The sequence below is a fragment of the Aethalodelphis obliquidens genome, unplaced genomic scaffold (assembly GCF_003676395.1).
Source record: "Aethalodelphis obliquidens isolate GAN/ISIS:26980383/991018 unplaced genomic scaffold, ASM367639v1 scaffold35, whole genome shotgun sequence".
Taxonomy (NCBI): Eukaryota; Metazoa; Chordata; class Mammalia; order Artiodactyla; family Delphinidae; genus Aethalodelphis; species Aethalodelphis obliquidens.
The window spans coordinates 256,029-274,933 of NW_020837979.1; the positions used below are offsets into that span (position 1 = coordinate 256,029).

Here is an 18,905-nt window from a genome sequence, read left to right on the forward strand (position 1 = left end):
AGCCTGGCTCCAGGGCTGCCTGGTCTGGCTGCTGAGAGCAAGGTGACCCCTTTGCTTCCCTGGTGGACGGAACCAGTGCCCGTCCCACAGAGGAGGGCTCTTCTGGTTCTGTCCACAGGGAGCACGTCAGCCAGTGTCACGAGATGCTGCAGACACAGCAGCACTAACCCAGACTTCCTCCCGAGTCAAGGGGCTGAGGCGGGCGGGGACGGGACCTCGAGAGGCCGCGCCACAGGCACTTGAGAAGCACCTCACATCCCCCTCGGCTGTCTGAATGCTGGTTGAGACCAAGACACACCTCCCACCAGGGCTTCGGGGGCCCTAGGGCGGGGACCCCAAAAGACACTGTTGCCTGGCCTCCCTCACACCCACCCAGGGACCAGGGACGGGGAGCAAGTGGAGCCGAAGAGGAAGCCCCGGCCCCAGCGACATTACCTGGGTGGGTGCACTGCGGGACAGGTGCGCCAGGTCCCCGATCCTGGCCGCGGCCCGTGGGTCGCTGGAGCTGATCAGCACGGGGGCGCTGATCTCCATGGAGCGCCTGTGGCTGGCGGCCTGTGTGGACCTGTGCGTCACGCTGAGCGCCGTGAAGGAGTGTCGCTTCTTGGCATTCTTCTTACTGTCCACACGCCGCTGGAAGGCGCTGACCGCCCCCGTGCTGCCTGAAGTGGGACCTGGGGCCGCGCTGGCCCCCGCACCGGGGTCAGAGGGCATGAAGGTGAGGCAGCCGGACGCTGAGGCCGGGCCCAGCCTGTCCATCTCCATCAGCTGCTTGGCGGCATCGTTGAGCTAAGGAAAGAGGGGAGAGGCAGACGTCAGTGGACAGTAGCCGCACCCCACGTCCAGCCTTTTGCTCGCGCCTCAAAGCCACCAGAGTGTTCAAGCTGCCAGACCCTTCCAACAGCACATCCAGTACGAACGGTGCGGAGAAAACACAGCGAAGGCCAGGGTGGCACCTGGACATTCTACTGAAAAGGTGTGTTTCCAGGGGCTGCTCCCTTCTCCCCACTTTGGCCGAGTGGGGCTGCCTGGGAAACACCCAGAGGGGGTGCCTAGGGTGGGAGCAGCCCCCATGTGCTCCCCACCTCGTGTACCAGCAGGACGCAGCTTCCCCGGCACGTGGCCACCCTAGGCTGACCAGACTTCCGGTGGAGAGGCCTCAGGCTGCCGGCAGAGCCCTGCCTGCAAGGTTCGGGGAGGGGGCAGAACAAGGGCCCTCCTGGAACAAGACACACCCGTAGACCAGGTGGGGACGGTGGGGTCCAAGGAAAGCATGAGCAGGGACCAGGGCGCGAGCTCAGTGCTGGCGCTGGGTCATCGTCCCAGGTGCCAGTGTGAAGAAGGGTTTGAAGCCTTTGCAGGGCGGGGGGGGTGCTGGAAGGACACACTGGATCCTGACGGGAGCAGGAGAGGAAGTGTGTGCGCCAAGGGAGCCTTCAAGGGCACGAGGTCCCTGCAGGCAGGTGAAGGCCACATGGTGCTGGCTGTGGATCTGCAGGGCGCCTGGTGCAGGCGCCGTGCCACGTCCTCCCATCAGCCTGGAGCCATGGGCCAGGCCAGGAAGGGTCCCTCGGCCCTGCAGGTCCTCCCTTGTATACCGACCGGGGTTTGCGGCTGGCAGCATCTCGATGAGTTAAAACCAAACAAAAGCAGCAGCGCTGGATTTGCGCAGCGAGAGGGAGGGATGCTGTGTCCAGAGGCCAAGCCGATCACAGGCGCTGGGTGCGCAGCCGCCTTCAGACGGCTCAGGCACAGGCTGTGAGCATTTCCACTACAAACTCCTGTCCTTCACGGGGGTTTGTAAAACTCACTCCAGGCCCCAAACCGCGTGATCTAAGTCCACGCTTAGCCCTGAGACGCTGCCTCCAATCAGGCTCAGCTGCCTCGCTCTGCTTTAAGGCTTTATTCGTTTGCCCCATCAGCAGTGCTGCTCGGAGAGCAAGCCGGTGCCCAACCCCCTCCCTCGCAGCCTTCGGGAGCCCTCTGACCCCCGAGGGCCGGCCTCCTCCACCCCGTGGTGTGCGCCCACCTGCAGCGCCAACGGAAGAGCAGAAGCAGGAAGCGCCAGGCATGATGCCTTTGCTTACGGGCACCAGAACCCGGTCTAGACCTGCTTGCATGTGGCAGATTTCTGTACAGAAATAAGGGCACCGACGACGCCCCCGGGCTCAGATGATCCCATTCGTCCCCAAAGCAGCAGCCCTGGAGTCCCTCACTCAGTCCCCTGGGACCCTGCTGCGTCAGTATCAGAAACCGCAATTTCAGAATCAGGAAACCCAGGCACGGACCGGCAGTGTGTGCGCACGCCCAGACCTGGGCAGGCAGGTCACCAGACCACTGGTTCCGTCCAGAGGGCTCTAGACTGAACGGAACCTTTAAAACAGGAGGAAGACTGGGAAGCCAGGCACAGGGGAAGACGTCAGGGATAAGAGCAATCGGTGGGACGCGCCCGGCGGTTTTCAAGGAAAACAACGGGGAACAGGCACGCACGTCCACCGCTCCGCCCTGACCCGGGGGGAGGACTGTGGTCCCCACACGTCCGCACAGGAGCAGCGGGCCGTGACCGCGCCCTGGGGAGCGATGTGTGTCCTCCCTTCCTGGGACTCAGGGGTTGGAGGACAGGGCTCAGACGTAGGGACAGCACGTGTCTCTGAGCCCCGCCGCCCGTTCTGGTCAGATCCAGCTGCACTTCAGTGGGCGCTGCCACCCGGGAGCCTTTCAAGACGCAGATTCTGGCTCAGTGGGCCTGGGGTGGTGCCCATATCTCTGCATTTCTACAGCCCCCAGAGACCCTGCCGCTCGCAGGAGAGCCAGCTTCAGAATGGAAGCCCCGCCCCGTGAAGCATCCATGTGACCTGGACGGCGGCTCTGCTGGCACTTCCTTTAATCCACTTCTCCCACCGGGGGCTGAGGATAGCACAGGTCGTCACGCTGACTGGCGGCTGTTACTCCTCAGAGCTTCACAAACTCAGCAGCTGGCGAGGAAGGGTCTTCGCCTGCCCGCAGCTCCTGTGAGGAGACACTGCAGGAGCGCAGCTCCTGTGAGGAGACACCGCAGGAGCCCCCCTTCGCTGGCAGGGCGGGCAGGCGGCTGATGGGCATCTGGATCAGTGCTTCTTGGGTGTAAAACACTCTGCTTTTCACCAACTAAACCGTCTGTGGGGTGGTGAGAATGCAGCCCCAGCTCCCCTCCCCCCCCCAAAGGCTGCATCTGGGGCACAGCGGGAGCCCCCGGCACCAAGGCTCTCGACAGCTGGCCGGGCTGGTCGAGCGCAGGCGGCCGCTGATGACCACCACCAAGCACGGGGGACCGAGAGCTGCTGTCCCCCCAAAGGCTCGTGTGGCCCTTGCGCCAACTGAGCAGGTCCCAGGCGCAGGACCATGGCTCACGCCTCTCTTCTCCGTCTCGCCGGACACACCACGGCTCCCCTCACGCACGGCATGGGGGTGCTTATCCAGCCCTGCGGCATCTTCAGGGTAAAGACAACATATCCAGTGAGGTACACCTGTGCTTTTGGCAGCTGGAGGGGCTGGGTTCATTTTGGAGATTCAAACGTGTCTTTAAAAATCAGACCTTTTTTTGGCACGAAAATTAGGTCACGCAAATTCTCACACTGGGAGGCCAGCTACAGCTACCGAGGTTCGGGCGGGGAGGTTCTGTTCCCTCCCTTTTGTTACGAGCGTGTGCCGGTGACCTCGCGGGCCTGCTAGCAGCCCCAGCCTGTGTTTAGCGGGACGGCGAACGCGAAACGTCTGTTAACACCAGGTGCAAGGCTGTCCCCACCCACCGGAGGGTGTGTCCTACACCTGCTGTGGGACAGGCCCCCACGCGGGAGGAGGTTCCCATCCTGCAAGTTAACATTTCACACGGTGGGCAGCAAGGCCGGGGGCCCTGAGGGTGTGGCGGAATCACAGGACAACTGCCCCTGGCTGCCGCCCCACCACCAGTGCAGCCAGCTGCCTCCCCGCCAAGCCCCCGCCGCCCCCCACGTTCCCACTCGAGCCTGCTCTGTCCCCAGGTGCCTGAGGCGACGAACGAGCCTGCAGTTCTGCTGCCAAAGTGCACAGGCGAACTGAGGCCGCCCTCCGGTACCTGAGGTTAAACGAGAAACATCCATCCACCAAGGTCAACGCAGGCCAACACCGGAGCTGCACACAACTGCCTCGTCTTGTGAGAAAAGGCTCATTAGAGGCAAGGATTTGGGGAGAGATGATGTCTAAAAACGTAAGCGGGGAGGGGCAAATGGCATTCACTTCAGCCCCCATCACCCCGGGCTGGACAAAGCCCACCTCTGCCAGCCGCCAGGTGCTCCCCATGAGGGGGGCACCGCCGTCCACCAGCCCGCGTCCCAGCTGTCCTGCCAACGCGGCCCTGCTCCGAGGCACCCCCTCCTCCTGGGCTCACCCCGCCTGCGGGAACGCGGCCGCCCTCTTCGCCCTGAGCCCCTCCGCAGGGTGCGTCTGAAAGCCGAGGGCCCCGGACTGGACGTTCCAAGGTTCCTGAAGGACCTGTGGTAATTCTCCCTGAAGGTGAACTTAAAGGAGACAAAGGCTGTTTTCCAGCAAAAGAGGGGGGCACAGGGCACCACTGCCTGTGCACACTCTAGGGAACCGAGGGGGGTGAGGTCCCCAGGGGTGCGTGGCTGGGGGCTGCCTGGGCGCTTGCAGGGCACTTCTGACCAAGGTGACCAGTCCCACAGGGCCCTTTTGCCTTCAGGAGGCCACGGAAGTCCTTACTGAGGAAGGAGGGGCCTGCTGACACCTGGGGAGGGGACAGGAGGCGGGAGCCCTGGGTGTCCAAGGAGGAATAGCAGGCAGAGGGACTGGAGAGACACGTGGTTGGGAACGGGGGCTGGGGGTCAGCGGGGCCAGGGCCCGGCTCTCCTCTGTGTGGGCGGAGGGCTTGGAGGACTCCAGCAGGAGGACCCCCTGACTTCTGTCAATTTTCCAATGATGTCATTGGAAAATTCTCACAATTTAATGAAGAAAGCAACAGAAATACTGATGCAGCACCATCCCAAATTCGTTCACAATCTATGTAAATTTACACACAGAAAAGAATACAGGAAACAACAGCACGCTCGCCACGTTTCTATTCATTCTCCTCCTACACGTGTATTGTATTCATATTTACTGGTAGGATTATGGTGACTCTGATTTTCCTCTTCACACTTTTCTGAATTTCCCTGTTTTGAACAACAGCCAGGTGTACCAGGAAGTCATTAAAAACAAAACGTGCAGATTAGGCTGGGACAGCTTCCGACATAGGGTGAGACTTCCGGGGCCGCGGGAGCACCATGTTTTTTCCACTCCGTACAAAGCCTGAGGTGCCGTAAAAGACCTTGCTGCTCCCCAGGTTAGACGCAGTGGCTTTGGGAGCTGCGGTTTCACGGCGGATCTGACAAAGGTTTCCTCCCCGTCGGCTTGGTTAGGAGCCCAGCTGGGGGGGTCTCTACGGGGAGCACAGCACTCATCCCTGGTACCACACTCCCACCCCACAAGGGTGTCTGAGAGCTCAGAGGTGGACAAGACCTACCCTACCAGCCAAAGCGGGAGGAAGGCTGAGAGAGGTGGGCCCGGGCAGGGCCGGCAACCCTGTCCACCCCCCACCCTGAATGCTCGCCTGTGAATGCTCAGGGGTGGGGCAGGACGCCCCTGTGGGTCTGTCTTCTTAAGCAGGAGGAGCTCAGGCCTGGGGGGTCCCCTCCCTGCTCCCAGCTGGCTCAGGGCAGCAGTTCTAGACAAGGGGGCCAAGCCCTCGGGCGGGAGGCCCAGGTCTATGCTAGAGGGCGAGGCGCTAGCGAGCTCCACTGCCTCCGGATCTGACCCATGTTCCTCCACTGAGATTTGCTGGTAATAAAGTTAGCACTTAAATTTCCATCTCTTAGACGTTCATCTTTCTCTCAGCTGGATCTGAGAATAGGGTGTGAAGACTTCTCTGGGGACTTCCCTGGCGGTCCAGTGGTTAGGGCTCTGCAGTTCCACTGCAGGGCCTGGGTCTGATCCCTGGTTGGGGAACTAAGATCCCACAGAAGAAGAAGACTTCTATAACTAAAACCTCAAGGGCAACTCAATAAACTCTCCCCCAAACTTACATGTTTAAGAACATATTAACATAGGAAGAGTGTTGCAAATTTAGCAATAAGAAGTCCTAACAGGAACAGATTTCAAACACACATTCATCCCCCTTTAAATACAAAGGTTTACAGAAGCGTGAGTTAACCCCCGGGGATCATTTTTCTGTACCCGGTCCTGAGCCGAGCCTCAGCCATCAGCTCCCGCGTGGGGAGCTGGGCGTCACGGCCCAGCCTTCCGATCTGAATCTGCACCCCCTGCCCGGTGACTGCAGGCGGCCGGTGCAGCCCCCTGAGAGCCCAGGCTGGCTGCTCTGGCCTGGCCCACACGCATGCCACCACCTTGGCCTTGGCCTCCAGCAGGACTTGAAGCCTGACTGTTACTGAGGAGGCCCCGCCCTGCACAGTTCACAGATCCTCGTTCTCCAAAGTACAGTGCTCCTTCCCTCGGAATGAAACGAGAAACTGTTCCAAATTGGTTTTTAAAGGATCGAAGATTTTCTTCCTTGTCCATACAACAGCCTCAAAGACAATACTCCCGCAGTAAGATAACAATTTTGCGAGGAGACTCGAGGGCCCCTAGTGCCAGACACGCCGTCACAGGAAATGAGGTCCCCACGCGGCCCTCACAGCACCAGCGCCGCTCCACGCCCAGCACCCAGGCCCGAGGAGGGGGAGGTCATCACCCCGCGGCACAGACCAGGAAGCGAGGCTGGCAGGAGCGCGGGGCTGGGCCCCTGGCCGACTCTTTGCCCCGCGCGGCCTGTGGGCTACAGGGAGGAGCCCGGATTTACTCTGAGAGCCAGGGGCCCCCCGGGGGCTGTAGGCAGGAGTGAGGCCCGAGTCACCTTCGTTCAGACTGTCTGGTCCACGTGTGACAACGGACCCTGGGGAGGTGAGACTGGTGGAGGGTAGGCTGGGAGATGGTGACAGATGACAGGGCTGCTCTCAGGGGCCCAAGACCCAGCACAGCTGAAAACTTTTCGTCTAGAAGGTTCTCTCTACATTTGTTTTATGCTATCAACCCCCAGGTAAAGGCAGGGTTAGAAATGAAGGACATGGCTGGGGGGTGGTCAGCAGACAGAGGCCCAAAGGCCGTGCCCTGAGCAGGGAGGGGATGCAGACTCACCCACTTGCGGTGTGTGCAGCAAACTCGAAGCCCTGAGAATGACCAGGCCGGCCTCCCGTGGCCCCCACCCCCCACCCCCACTCGCCCGCTGCCCCTCAGCTCCAGGCAGCCCGGGCATCACTGGGCCCGCACCGCAGCTCCTGCCCCTCCCCTCCAGCCCCCAGGGGCTTCTGAGCAGGAGAGCTGTAGGGTCCCTGCCGCAGTCTCCCTGCCCCCTTCGAGCCCTGTTTGCACAGAGGATACGCTGCCCTCTAGACTTCATCTTCTCTTCTTCCTTCTCTCGTCCAGCGAGACCGTGGGTTTCAAGACGATTCTCTGCAGGGCCTGGCACACGGCGGCGCTCGATGGAAGAGTGACTGAAGGGCTGAGCGAGTGGAGGGTGGACGGTGGCCCCCGCTGGCCTGCAAGGCACAGCTCAGACAGGCTGGAAACCTGCTCTTTCAGTCCAGGGCTCAGACGCGCCAACAGACACAGAAACGGCCGCCCAGGGAGACCGCGGAGTCCTCAACGGCTTCACACCATAACTCTTAACTGCTCTGGCTTTGAGGATTTGGAAGAAATAAATGCAACAGAGGACAGCTCTGAGTTCCTCTGAGGAGGCCGGGCAGAGGAGGTGAGGCCAGAGCTAGCCGCTCTTTCTCCCTTTGCAGTAACTGGCGGAGTCGAGGCGGCTGCAGAAGGTGGCGCCCCGAGCACACGCTGGTCTCAGAAGGGTCCGGGTCACCAGCGACTCGCAGCCTCCTTCCAAACAGAAGTGCTAATCAAAGGTAACGGGAGAGACACCACGACGGAGGCCCAGACGGTTAATCTGGGAAGTAATTCGTGGTCAAGTCTTAGAACTACTGGGGGAGCGGCGGCTGGCACTGCAGGGCCATCTCCCCACAAGTGCTCTCTGCTCTGGAGGGAAGGCACCCGGAGGCCCCATGGCCCTTTCCAGCTGCGCCATCAGACTCGCTGCTCCGCACTGAACACAGGCCTGAACCTCGGCCAAGGCACACTCTGCGGTCCCTTAGTAACACCCAGAGCCGAATCTCTCCACGGCTAAGTGTGCTTCGTTCACCTTCACCACGGAGGCCCCCCCAGGGGGCAGGCAGAATCCTGCAAACCAAGCCTCTCCCCCAACTTATTTCTCAGACACGGGTCCACCAGACCCACTGCGTCAGACTCGGGGCTGGGACCGGAGCTTTCCAGGGGACTCCGACGCTCACTGAAGTTTCTAAGTCGCTGGCCTGGATGACTCGGTAGGGAAGGTAGGGATGTGGATTCCCAGGAGGGAAGCTGAGTGAAGGCACCTGTCGAAGCCACGGCCGAGGGCAGGGCGGGAGGGTGGGGAGGCCCAGGCAGCCTGCGGGGACACGGAGGCCTGAGGAACCTGTGTCCCCGAGCAGGATGAGGATGAGTGAATGGCGGGTGAGGACACAGAGATTCCGAGTCAAAAAGCGTCCAGTGGAGGGAGCTCAAGTTGGCTGAAAAAAATCCCATCCTGCACGTACTTGGTTTTCTGGGTTATTATTGCCCATGTGAGCGACACGTGATGGGAAGGAAAGCAAGCAGCTGGAGCCTGGGCAGAAACGGTCAGACAGAGCACCGCTGGCTGCTGTTCCCCCGGCTGCGCGAACCGAGGCCCCAGGAGAGGCTTGGGCTCAGCGGGCAGCCAGGCCTGGCTTCTTCCAACATCGCCTGCACTTCAGCCGCAGGTTGAGACACTGTCATGCCTGCTTGTCTACTGAAGATGGAAGTCATCTCTGCTTTTTTCTGGGCCCACCTGCAGCTGGATTTCCAGGCTGTGGGCAGGGCTACCACACAGAAGCTCCCGGGGAGGCTGCAGGGGCCGGTTTCACAAGGCCTTGCTAAGTCCCACCATGTGCTTCCAAGAAGACAGGCTGAAGGTGTCCCAGCTGAGACCTCAGAAATGGCTGACGGCTTAGCCCTTACACTTTGACCACTTCTGTGAAACACTGGCCCACAACTCAACAACACTACACAAACCCACTAACTGCCTACTATGTGCAACCACTATGCCAGGACCCAGAAGGGAAAAGAATTGCTACTAGTCTGGCCTCAAAGTGGCTACTTATGTAGTTATGAAGACAGAGACGATGACAGGAAAACTGAGACGTTACATGTCACTCTGTGTACAGTACATTACAAGATGTTAACTTTACAAATTGTTCAAAAAACACTAAAGGGGACTTCCCTGGTGGCGCAGTGGTTGGGAGTTCGCCTGCCAATGCAGGGGATGCGGGTTCGTGCCCCAGTCCGGGAGGATCCCACATGCCACGGAGCGGCTGGGCCCATGAGCCATGGCCACTGGGCCTGCGCGTCCGGAGCCTGTGCTCCGCAACGGGAGAGGCCACAACAGTGAGAGGCCCGCGTACCACACAACACACACACAAAAACCACTAAAGGAGGGAGTGATCAGGGAGAGCTGGTCCCTATGCACCTACCTATCTCCGTGGAGAAAAGTCCCAATGATCACACCCCAGCGCCCAGATCATGCCTTGGGGTGCAGACCCGGATCCCAGCGGGGCCACCCAAAGGACACTGAAGTCCTGCCCCCCAGGAGCCCCACGGCTCCTCCCCTCCGTCGCCTCCCGTGCTGAGCCTGCCCTCTGGTGACTGAGCGTCGTCTGCTGGGTGAAGTGCATTAAGTCTTCACAAAGGCACAGTCAGCACAAGGACACAGAAACACGGGCAGGACTCATATTCAGGTCCGGCGGGATGTCCCTGCCCCCAGATGCCCACTGACGTAGAAGCTCGTGAGAAATGGGTCGTGCAAACGGAAAAACAAAACGGAGCTTCAGGCAAGATCACATCTCCCCCACGTTCTGCGGCAGGAAGCCCTGAGTGGCGTCTCTCCTGTTTCCTTCCTGGGGTTTTGTCGGGTCACCTCTGATGTGGCAGAATCAGGGTGTCCTGAGAGTTACGATCTGGGTGAGGAAGCAGGGGTCACACCTGCTTGGAAGAAACGGAGGAGCCGCCAGCCCATGCCGCCCCCATTGGCCCACCCAGGGCACTGGTCGCAGGACAGTGTTTGGACCTGGTTGTAACCCATCTCCACAGAGGATGAGGGCCTCAAAGACTTCCACCCAGTCCTCACGTCTCTGATGAAAGCTGACTGTTTACTCTGGGCCCTGGGCTGGGGAGACTCAGCATGGGAGAGCCATGGCTGACCTACTGCTTTCCCGTTCTGTCAGAAGTACCTCTTGCATCCTAATTTTATCCTTATTTGTCCCCCCCCACCCAGTTTTACTGAGGTATAACTGACATATAACCTTGTATTAGTTTAAAGGGTACAACATAATGGTGTGTCACCCTTATTTCAAAATTCGAAACCACTGCAGGTTAACAAGAAGGAATAACAAGGATCATTTTTCCCCTCTCACCTGAAATGCTAAAACCAAATTTATGGAACAGTTTTCAGACACGGGACATCAGACAGCTCAGCAGTGAAGCAGCTCATAAACCACAGGACATGGAGTAGAGGACGCAGCTTCGCAGGTGGGGACGGGGATAATCAGCCCCACGTTAGAGGCGCCCTAGTCCTGCCCGTCAAAGGGTAAGATGGAGGCACGAAAGCATCACGCTGTTTCTGTATAACTTACATCCCAGGACAAGGCTTGCAAATATTTGTAGGAATACAAAAACATCCAGCACTGGAAAAGCCAAAATTCACACCACTGGCATCCAGTTAAAGATACCAGGCAGGCAGAGAAGCAGGAAACCGCAGCCTCTATGTCAACGGTTAGATACTCTCAGAGGCGAAAGGTCGGCCAGTGGAGCAGAACCAGAAACAGCCCGGAACACAGAGCCCGCAGAGAAGCACGACGCAACATCCCGAGCACCCCGCGTCCGAGAGGCAGGGCAGCGTGCATGTCAGGAGACACAGCGGGGGCACGAGGAAAACGCCCTCCACCTTCCGGAGACGAGCCCCTGACACCCAGCCCAGCTGGCCGCGTCGCAGAGGCCCCGTCCACCTGTCTGTGTGCTGTGCGCTTCCCGCCTGCTGCTCCCGCCGAGGCCGTTTCCGCCTCCTTCCACATAGGTGGGGGTGGAGCAGCCTGCGCCAAACCAACCCTCCACGGGGAAGAACACGGAGGTTTCCACAGGTTCCGGGGCCAGGCCCGCCCAGCCGCCGGCGGCGAGAGAGGCCACGGGACGGGAGGGCTGTGGGAACGGCTGCAGCCACGTGAATCCACCTCGAGCTTCACAGCGAAATGACCACCCGCGGCTGCAAGTCGCTGGTTCTGAACCGTGTCCAGGTGAACTGGTGTCGCCGCCTCGTCCGGCATGGGCCTGGGGGTCTGTGTGGCTGCCCAACGAGGGTCCCGTCTCCGTGTCTCCCTTGGAGCGCCTGCCTGGCGGCACACCCTCGCTAACTTCTAACAGCCTGACGGTCACACGACCATCCCTGTGTCGGCGCCAGGACCACTTCAGAGAAGTCGGCAGAGCTGGTTGTTTGTAGGCGGTACAGAATGATGGGAGGAAAGGAAAGGAAGAACACGTAGCTAGAAGAGGGCCTTCATCCCAGAGAGCCCCTCTGCTCGGAGCTGCGGCCCCCGCTCGCGGGGCTGCTGAGAGCTTGCGGAACGGCCAGCCGGCCCCTCGGCTGCTCTGAGGGCCTCCCCCCTCCTCAGAGGCCTCGGTCCCCTGAGAACGCCAGTGGCCGCAAACCGTCACCCTCTGGGCGTGTGGCGCTGGACCTCCACTCGGGCTGTGCCTGGCGCCTCACGGGGTCCTCCTGGTGTGCTTTTGGACGGGGCACCGTCCATGCGTGCAGAGGGAGAAACTCGGTGCTGACGCATCACACAGCTCAACGAAGCTCAGGCGGCCTGCAGGTCCAGTCAGGCCAGGGGCAGCATCTTTCCAATCCCCGGGCCCGCATCCCCCAGTGGGAGCAGGAAGTTAGAACCCCACTCCCCTCTCCCACCGCCCACGCTGGGCACGACACGTGGGGTTTCTCGTCCAGGAGCTGCGCCCCCTCAACCAGGGACACCCCTGCACGTCTATCCACCCTCATCCCAACTAGAACGTAGGGTCTGTGGAGGCGCTGAAGCCGAGTCAGGGCTTGAGCCTCCCGCGTCCATCTGCTTCTCCCCTGAGCTTGGGCGTGGACCTTCCACTAGAAGCCACAGACCCTCCCCAGCCTCCTCCCTGGAAACGTTCTGCCTGCCCCCTGGCCTGAGCTGAAAAACCAAGACAACAGTGAAGAAATAACCAGCAGTTACTGGGGGTGTGGGGCGAACCCAATGCATGAGGGGCAGCTCCAGGCTCTGGGCCTTTGAAACAATGCAGACAACTTCAGAGCTGCGTGTTCCCAGAGAAGTTGGCAGCTTCGATACCACATTTAGAGACGGAGGCTCAGAATAATACGCTCTCTTCGTAAATAAAGTCACAAGGAGAAGGCGGTGCTACAGGTGCAAGAAGGGCCAAGTTCAACATGGTAATTAGCTGAGGCTTCGACAACATCCGCCCTAATTTCCGCACTGAAGACAAGGCCTCTCAAACGGGAAGCAGCTGCCGTTAGCAACCGTACCATTTTGGGCATTACATCCATCCGGCTAAATCAGGTTTCAGTTTTTGCTTCCATCAACTCCCAGCATCTGTAAATAGCATCACTTCAGCAGTCTGCCCTCGCACGTCAACACCATTAGCCGAGGTCGTGGGACCCATCAACAGGCAGAGGCCTGGATCTGGTTCCCCAAGGTCAGAACTCTCTGGACGCGCACTGGCCCTGGAATGAGGCTGCCTCGCTTTCCAGGGCTCGCCCATCCTCCCCCATCTCTGTGTCCGGAAACCGGTGCCTGCAGGTGCGGCAGGGCTAGGAGGCCGGAAGGAGGCTGACCCCTGACGTGTGGGGCAGTAGAAGGGGAGGGAGCGGGAGCCAGAGAACAAACCCTCCAGGTGAGTGCGTGGCTCCAGCCGTAGGACACAGGCTCTCAGCAGATGCCACGAGGATGCATCCACCCAGCTAGCGGAGGGGTGGCGGGGGCTGGCTCTGGTGGCAGGAGGGAGACAGGATTCCCGTAGCACCGCTCGGAGACACCCCGCCCCCACCCTCCAGCCCCTCCCACCGCTGGGCCGGGGCTCTGTCCCATCACTGCCTGCAGCCCCTCCTCTGGGCTCCTCCCAGCCACCACTGCGCCCACTCCGGGCCACGGAGCCATGCCGCGCACCAGGCCTCTGGCAGGTCCACGACTGGCCGACCCCGACCCCGCCCAGCGCCCGCTTCCTCCCTTGGCTCCTGCCCCTCGCACGCCTCAACACCGCCCCCCCACACCCCTCCCCGGTGAGTCCCCCGAGTCACCTCCTACGCAGTCTTGAACCCTGTGGTTCTCCACAAATAACCTTCTGCCAAGAGGCTGAGATGAGGACAGCTGGGCACAGACCGTCAACACCCTGTCCCCCGCACCTCCAGAATCCCCCTTGTCTCCTCTTCCCTCCAAGGGCAGGTCCTCCTCCAAGACCCTCCCCTCCCAGCCCAGCTCCTCCCTGAGGGCAGCTTAGGATCAGCCCCTCCCTCCCTGGGCCTGGGCTATCCGAGACAGAGCTCCAGCTGCACCCCCGGCGCGGTGTGGAGGTGGCAAGCCCCACCCAGGTCCTCAGTGCCCAGGGATGCACAGGCCGCCCGCCTGATGGGCCTGGCCCATCAGAGCGGCCTCCACTGCGTTTCGGCCCTAGGCCTCCAGGGTCAGCCAGGGTCACCACGAGGCTCCTCACCCCTACTCAGAGCTTCCCCCCTCTCTGCACCTCTTTTTCCAGATGCTCCTGGCCCCAGACGCGGCTCCCTGGGGTCAGCTCTTCTCAGTAGGGGGCCGGGGTCCCCGGGGAAGCTGCCAGGACGCACTGGCCCTTGTGCTGAGGCCGGGGTAGCCCTGTCTCTCCAGGTGCCCATTACAGTAACTGGTCACAAGGACACGGGCAGCCGAGCCAGCTGGCCTCCAGGAGCCCAGAGCACAAAACGAGGAAACACACCGACACGTCCAAGTTCAATACAGGTGACACCGGACATACAAAGAGGGGGAGAATTCCCACCCAGAAGGCCCCAGCCAGCAGGAGAGCTGATGGCTTCGCAGGCTCAGCCTTCTGGGCCTCCCTCAACCAGCCATCACCCACCTGTCCTTGTGGGCAGGGGGCGGGCTTGCCCACCCAGTGAGGCTCAAATGTGCACCCGCTCTGGGCGAGCCGGAATGGAGGCGTGCTCAGGCTCTGTGGACGGACCGGCAGACAAATCATGGTCCCTACACCTGGGAGCCCTGAGCGAGCATGGTAGGGACTGGAGGAAGCCCTTACCCCGAGGGGTCAACCCAGGGGTCTCCTCCAGAAGGCATGGGGCCTCCGGCCACAGTGAGGCTGGGAAGTGAAACAAAGTGTCCTCAGAAGGAGGGAGCCCCGGCCAAGCTCACCACGCAAGGTGGGGCCTCAGGGGAGTGAGCTGTGGAGGGCAGAGCCCAGGGGAGGCGCAGGGCGGGCGCCAGGAGAGTCTGATGAAGGAGATCTGGCGACCGCATCCTCCTCTGCTTCCAGGCAGCCCGCCTGGGTTCACCCCACTGAAGGCCATGCGGTTTCCTCTTCAGAGTGAGCTAGTCTGACAGCTCTCCTGCCTCCGTCTGTACCTCCAAGTCCCCAGAGCCCCGGCTCTGCACAATCCCTGCGTTCTGCAAATCCAAAAACTGGCCCCTAGCCACTTGTCGGGCTGCTGTCACTCTCACAGTCATTTATTAAGCACCTACCACGTGCAGTCACTTTGCCAAGCATGAGGGACATTAGGAACGAACACAGGGACCAGGGTCTGAGTGGGAGCCAGTGAAGAGGCTAAGAAAGGACAGGAAGGGGGCTCCGCATGGCTCATTAGGTGAGCAGGAATGCAGGGCTCCTGGCACAGAAACCCCGAGCCTGGAGGGGAGTGGGGAGGCCTGGGTAGCTGGGGTCTCGGTGCAGGGACAGGGACATGGGGGCTCGAGGCACTACACCCTCGAGGCAGCGGAGCCCGGGCTGAGGAAAGGAGGCGGCACAGGGAGGATGAGAGCAACAGAGCTTCCATTACAGTAAGGACACACGCGTGTCAGGGAGCAGGTGTCTGGGCAGGAATTATTCTAAAGAGACACCAGGACGGGGTCTGAGGACCCCCAACCTGCACCCATTCCTGCAGTTGTCCCGTCTACCCTTGGGAGGCAGATCCCACCCACATGCCAAAGGCTCCGGCCCAGTGTCCCCATCCTGCACCTGCGCCTCCGAGCCGGCTGACGCCCACTCAGACGTTTCCCAGGCAGCTGGGTGCTTCCTTTCCTCATCTGCCCTCTTTCGCACGGCGTCTTGGGTGCTTGGGGGACAGGTCATCCCCCCGTTCGGCTGACGAGTAGTGAAGCTCCACGCACGGGGCCCTGGGGGCTGGCGCCTGACCCCAGGCCCTCGAGGCCCAGAGCACGGAAGGGAGGCCCTGCCACAGGTGGGGTTTGTCCTCCGAGGACAGGAGTGACCTGGCCCACTCCGCTCTGTCCTGAGCGACACCCGACGAGCCGGCAGGTGTCCGTGGACTATGCATTGGTCCCACCGTAGAGATGGCTGCTGGACGGTGCCTGTCCTTGGAACCAATGGGGATGAAGGACAGCAGGTGGGTTCCAGGACGCAGGAGGAGGAGCTGGGAAGGCAACGAGGAAGGGTCTGGGCCAGGGTCGTGCCGACGGACGGGTGGCCCTCTCCCAGAACCAGCGGCCCAGGCCCCGCGGTGGATGCAGCCAGCAGCTGAGGAGAGTGTGGGTGAGAGAAGGGCCCCTACACTGCGTCAGACATACGGATGCTTCTGGAGACTGGATACCCCCTCAGAAAACAGCACGAGGCCAGGCCAGCTCCGAGAGGTTTAACCGCTTGTCCCCCAGCCCACTCAGCGAGCCCCAGGAAAGAGCCTGCCTGGGATGGGAGCGGGTGCCGCGTCCCCAGAGCAAAGGTCACTCCGGAAAGGTCCTCCTTGGGCAGGTGTCACGACTGGACTGCACGCAGGGCCCCAGCAGCCTCCCCCCACGACCTTCAAACCACAGCTGCAGGGCTGGAGAAGGCTCCCTGTAATTCAGTCCCGTGAGGGCGTGATTTAAGACAGGGCAACACCCAGGGGGATGACCGCCACCCCAAACTGCCGTTCGCCGACACAGGCCCCGCTCCCTCCCGGCCCAGGCCCCAACCTGCGAAGACCCCAGATCCACCCTGTGGCCTCAGATGCCTGCTCATCACCCAGAGGAAGATGGTCTGACCTCTATCACCCACGCGCGATGCCCCCAAGGCCACGTGAGGGTAAGCGTCGGCTCAGCGCTTCAAAAGGGAGTGGGTACATAAACAGCGAATCAGCCTCGGGGGACACCTGGCCAGGGCCTCCTTCTTCGGTGCCTGCTGAGGTCCTGGGGTCTGTGGCTATTGCCAGGGCCCCTGGGGCAATGGTGCCGGGCCCGGCGCTGTGCCCGGGGAGGTGTGGGACAGGAGCGAGGGCCCTGCTCTGCCTCGGCCCCCGGAGGAGAGTCCAGCCCCCGGCTCAGGGGACCTGGGGGGGCAGGAGGCTGTGATCAGAGCAGAGCAACTGGGAGGGCGGTGGGCACACAGGAGCCCCTACGCCCTTGCTCTGAAGGACCGTCTCCAGGGTCCAGCAGTCGAGCCCCAAGGGCACTGACTCCCCGTTGGCTGAGTGTCTGAGCCACATGAGCCTCAGGAGGCCCTGCTGACTGGTTTCCAGCCCCGAGCCCACACTCTCAGCCTCTGGGATGATGCCCGAGTCCCTTCCAGAGCAGGGGTGCCAGTGCGCCGGGCTCGGCCTCCCGCAGGGGCACCATTACCTGCCTCATGTTTCCTACAAAATTTTTTCTTAGTTTCTTAAACTGCATTTTAAAGAGAAGTGAAAAATGTTAGCTACATCACTTCACAGCTGCACCACCCCACCAGCACCTCCCAGATCAAGCCTCGAAGCCTCTCCACAGCCAGGGCCTCCCTCTCGCTTCTCTGCTCGGTCTCCCCAGGGCACCCCCTTCCATCAGCCACGGGTGAGGGGGGAGTTCTGCTGCTCCTGAACTTCCTAAAAGGGAAAGTCTTCAGTGCACTCTCTTTTCCACCTTGTTTCTTTAAAAATGTGTCCGTGAGCTGCATCCATGCTTTTAAACGCCCATCCTTTCACCTTCTCTGGCCCCCCTTGGGAAGTCCCAGCTCCGTGACTCGGCTGAGCTGACTCCGTTTGGGGGCGTTGTCACAGGCCCCTGGGACCTTTCTGTGGGTGGCTCCGTGAGAGTCTGCCTTGGAAGAGGTTCCACTGGCCAAAGATGCCGGGGGGACAGACTCTCCACGTGTGGACAGCACTGTGGGGGTTTCACGCGTCGAGTTCTTGGGTCTGAAGCAGCAGATGCAGAGACCACCTCCCAGAGTTGGAGCAAATGCACAAGTGAGGCCGGAGGTGCTGTGGGCTGTGGGCCTTGCCAGGGGTGGGGGGCAGAGAGCAGAGCGTGTGTGTGCACATGTGTGCACGAATGTGCCCCTCTCAAGTGTACCAGTGTGTGTGCGGACTTACTGTTGGGGAGGGTCTGAGAGTCACCCGGGGAGCTGCTGCTTCAGAGTACACATAAGAACCGCGGGTTCCGGACATGTAGGGGAAGGGGAGGAAAGGGCCGGAGATGAGGCTGGAAAAGTGGAGGCTAATCAGCGCGGAGAGCCTGGGCCACCCACCCCAGCCAGCGGCCTTCATCTGGCAGGTACCGGAATCCACTGGCCCACAGGGCTCAGCAGGGGCAAAGCTGGCCATGTCCCCTGCATCGTGTGTGGCCCACCCTGGGCTGGGGGAGCACAGGCTCTGAGCGAGGACGCTGGGGGGAGGGAGTAGGGCCCAGCTGAGAGCCGTCGGCCTGGGATGGCACCCGGCTCTGGGCCCCTGCGGAGTCGGGGGCGGCCCTGCACACAAGGGGTGCGAGAGGCCAGACAGGACTCCTCAGGAGGGTTCGGGGCCCACGCCCCGTGAGCACTGGCTAAAACGACTCCTGGGGGTGAGGCAGTGCGCACAGGCGCAGCGCGGGGTTAGCCTGGGGACGTGCGCATGCGGACGTGTGCTGACAAACAGCAAACACACACGCAGACCACAGCGAGCAGGGGCCGAAAGGTCAAAGGCTCTGAGCGCTCCTCGCTTGGCCACCGCCCGTAACTTATTCACTGGAAACCCAGAGCATCTTGGTCACAGAAAAGAGGCAGGAAGCCAACCAGCCTCAAACGAGCCCGAGCACCTCCACTCCAGGGTTGGAGCTGATGAGCCGCCCCAAACCCCAAGTCCGGGGAGCCTCAACGTTCCCTTCAGTGGCTGGCAGTGTCCCCGGGGAAGCTGCTTCCTGTGGTGAGCTCTTCTCCCCGGGGTTCTGGGGGCAAGCCCAGCAGAACCTGGAGGGTCTCAGAGAAATGGGGCGGGCCCAGGTTTCCCGTGAGAAGTAGGGAGCCCTGCCTCATTGGCCACGTGGCAAGATGATGGGCTGGGACGGACCACCCCCAAGAGGCAGAGGCACTTCTCACAGCCTCAGGGTTCAATAAAACCCAAAAGTTGTCCCCATCTGAACTCCGATTACTGTGGGGTAACCTTCTTCCCCCGAGGAGAGCTCATCTCTGGTCTGGTAAAGCAAACAACAAAGGGAAAGAGAGGGCGTGGGTCTGGGAGCCTGGCCTCACCTCCACGTGCAGGAGGGGTGGAT

The 18,905-nt window shown here is 61.3% G+C and overlaps 1 protein-coding gene across 1 annotated transcript in view; it reads right to left on the reverse strand.

Moving 5' to 3' along the window:
• The window catches only part of SH3RF3 (SH3 domain containing ring finger 3), a 199,600-nt gene that overhangs the window by 68,710 nt on the left and 111,985 nt on the right, over positions 1 to 18,905 (reverse strand). The window contains exon 4 of the mRNA XM_027128649.1: positions 436 to 789. Within this exon, the coding sequence (XP_026984450.1) occupies positions 436 to 789 (354 nt within the window). The remainder of the gene's footprint in view (positions 1 to 435; positions 790 to 18,905) is intronic.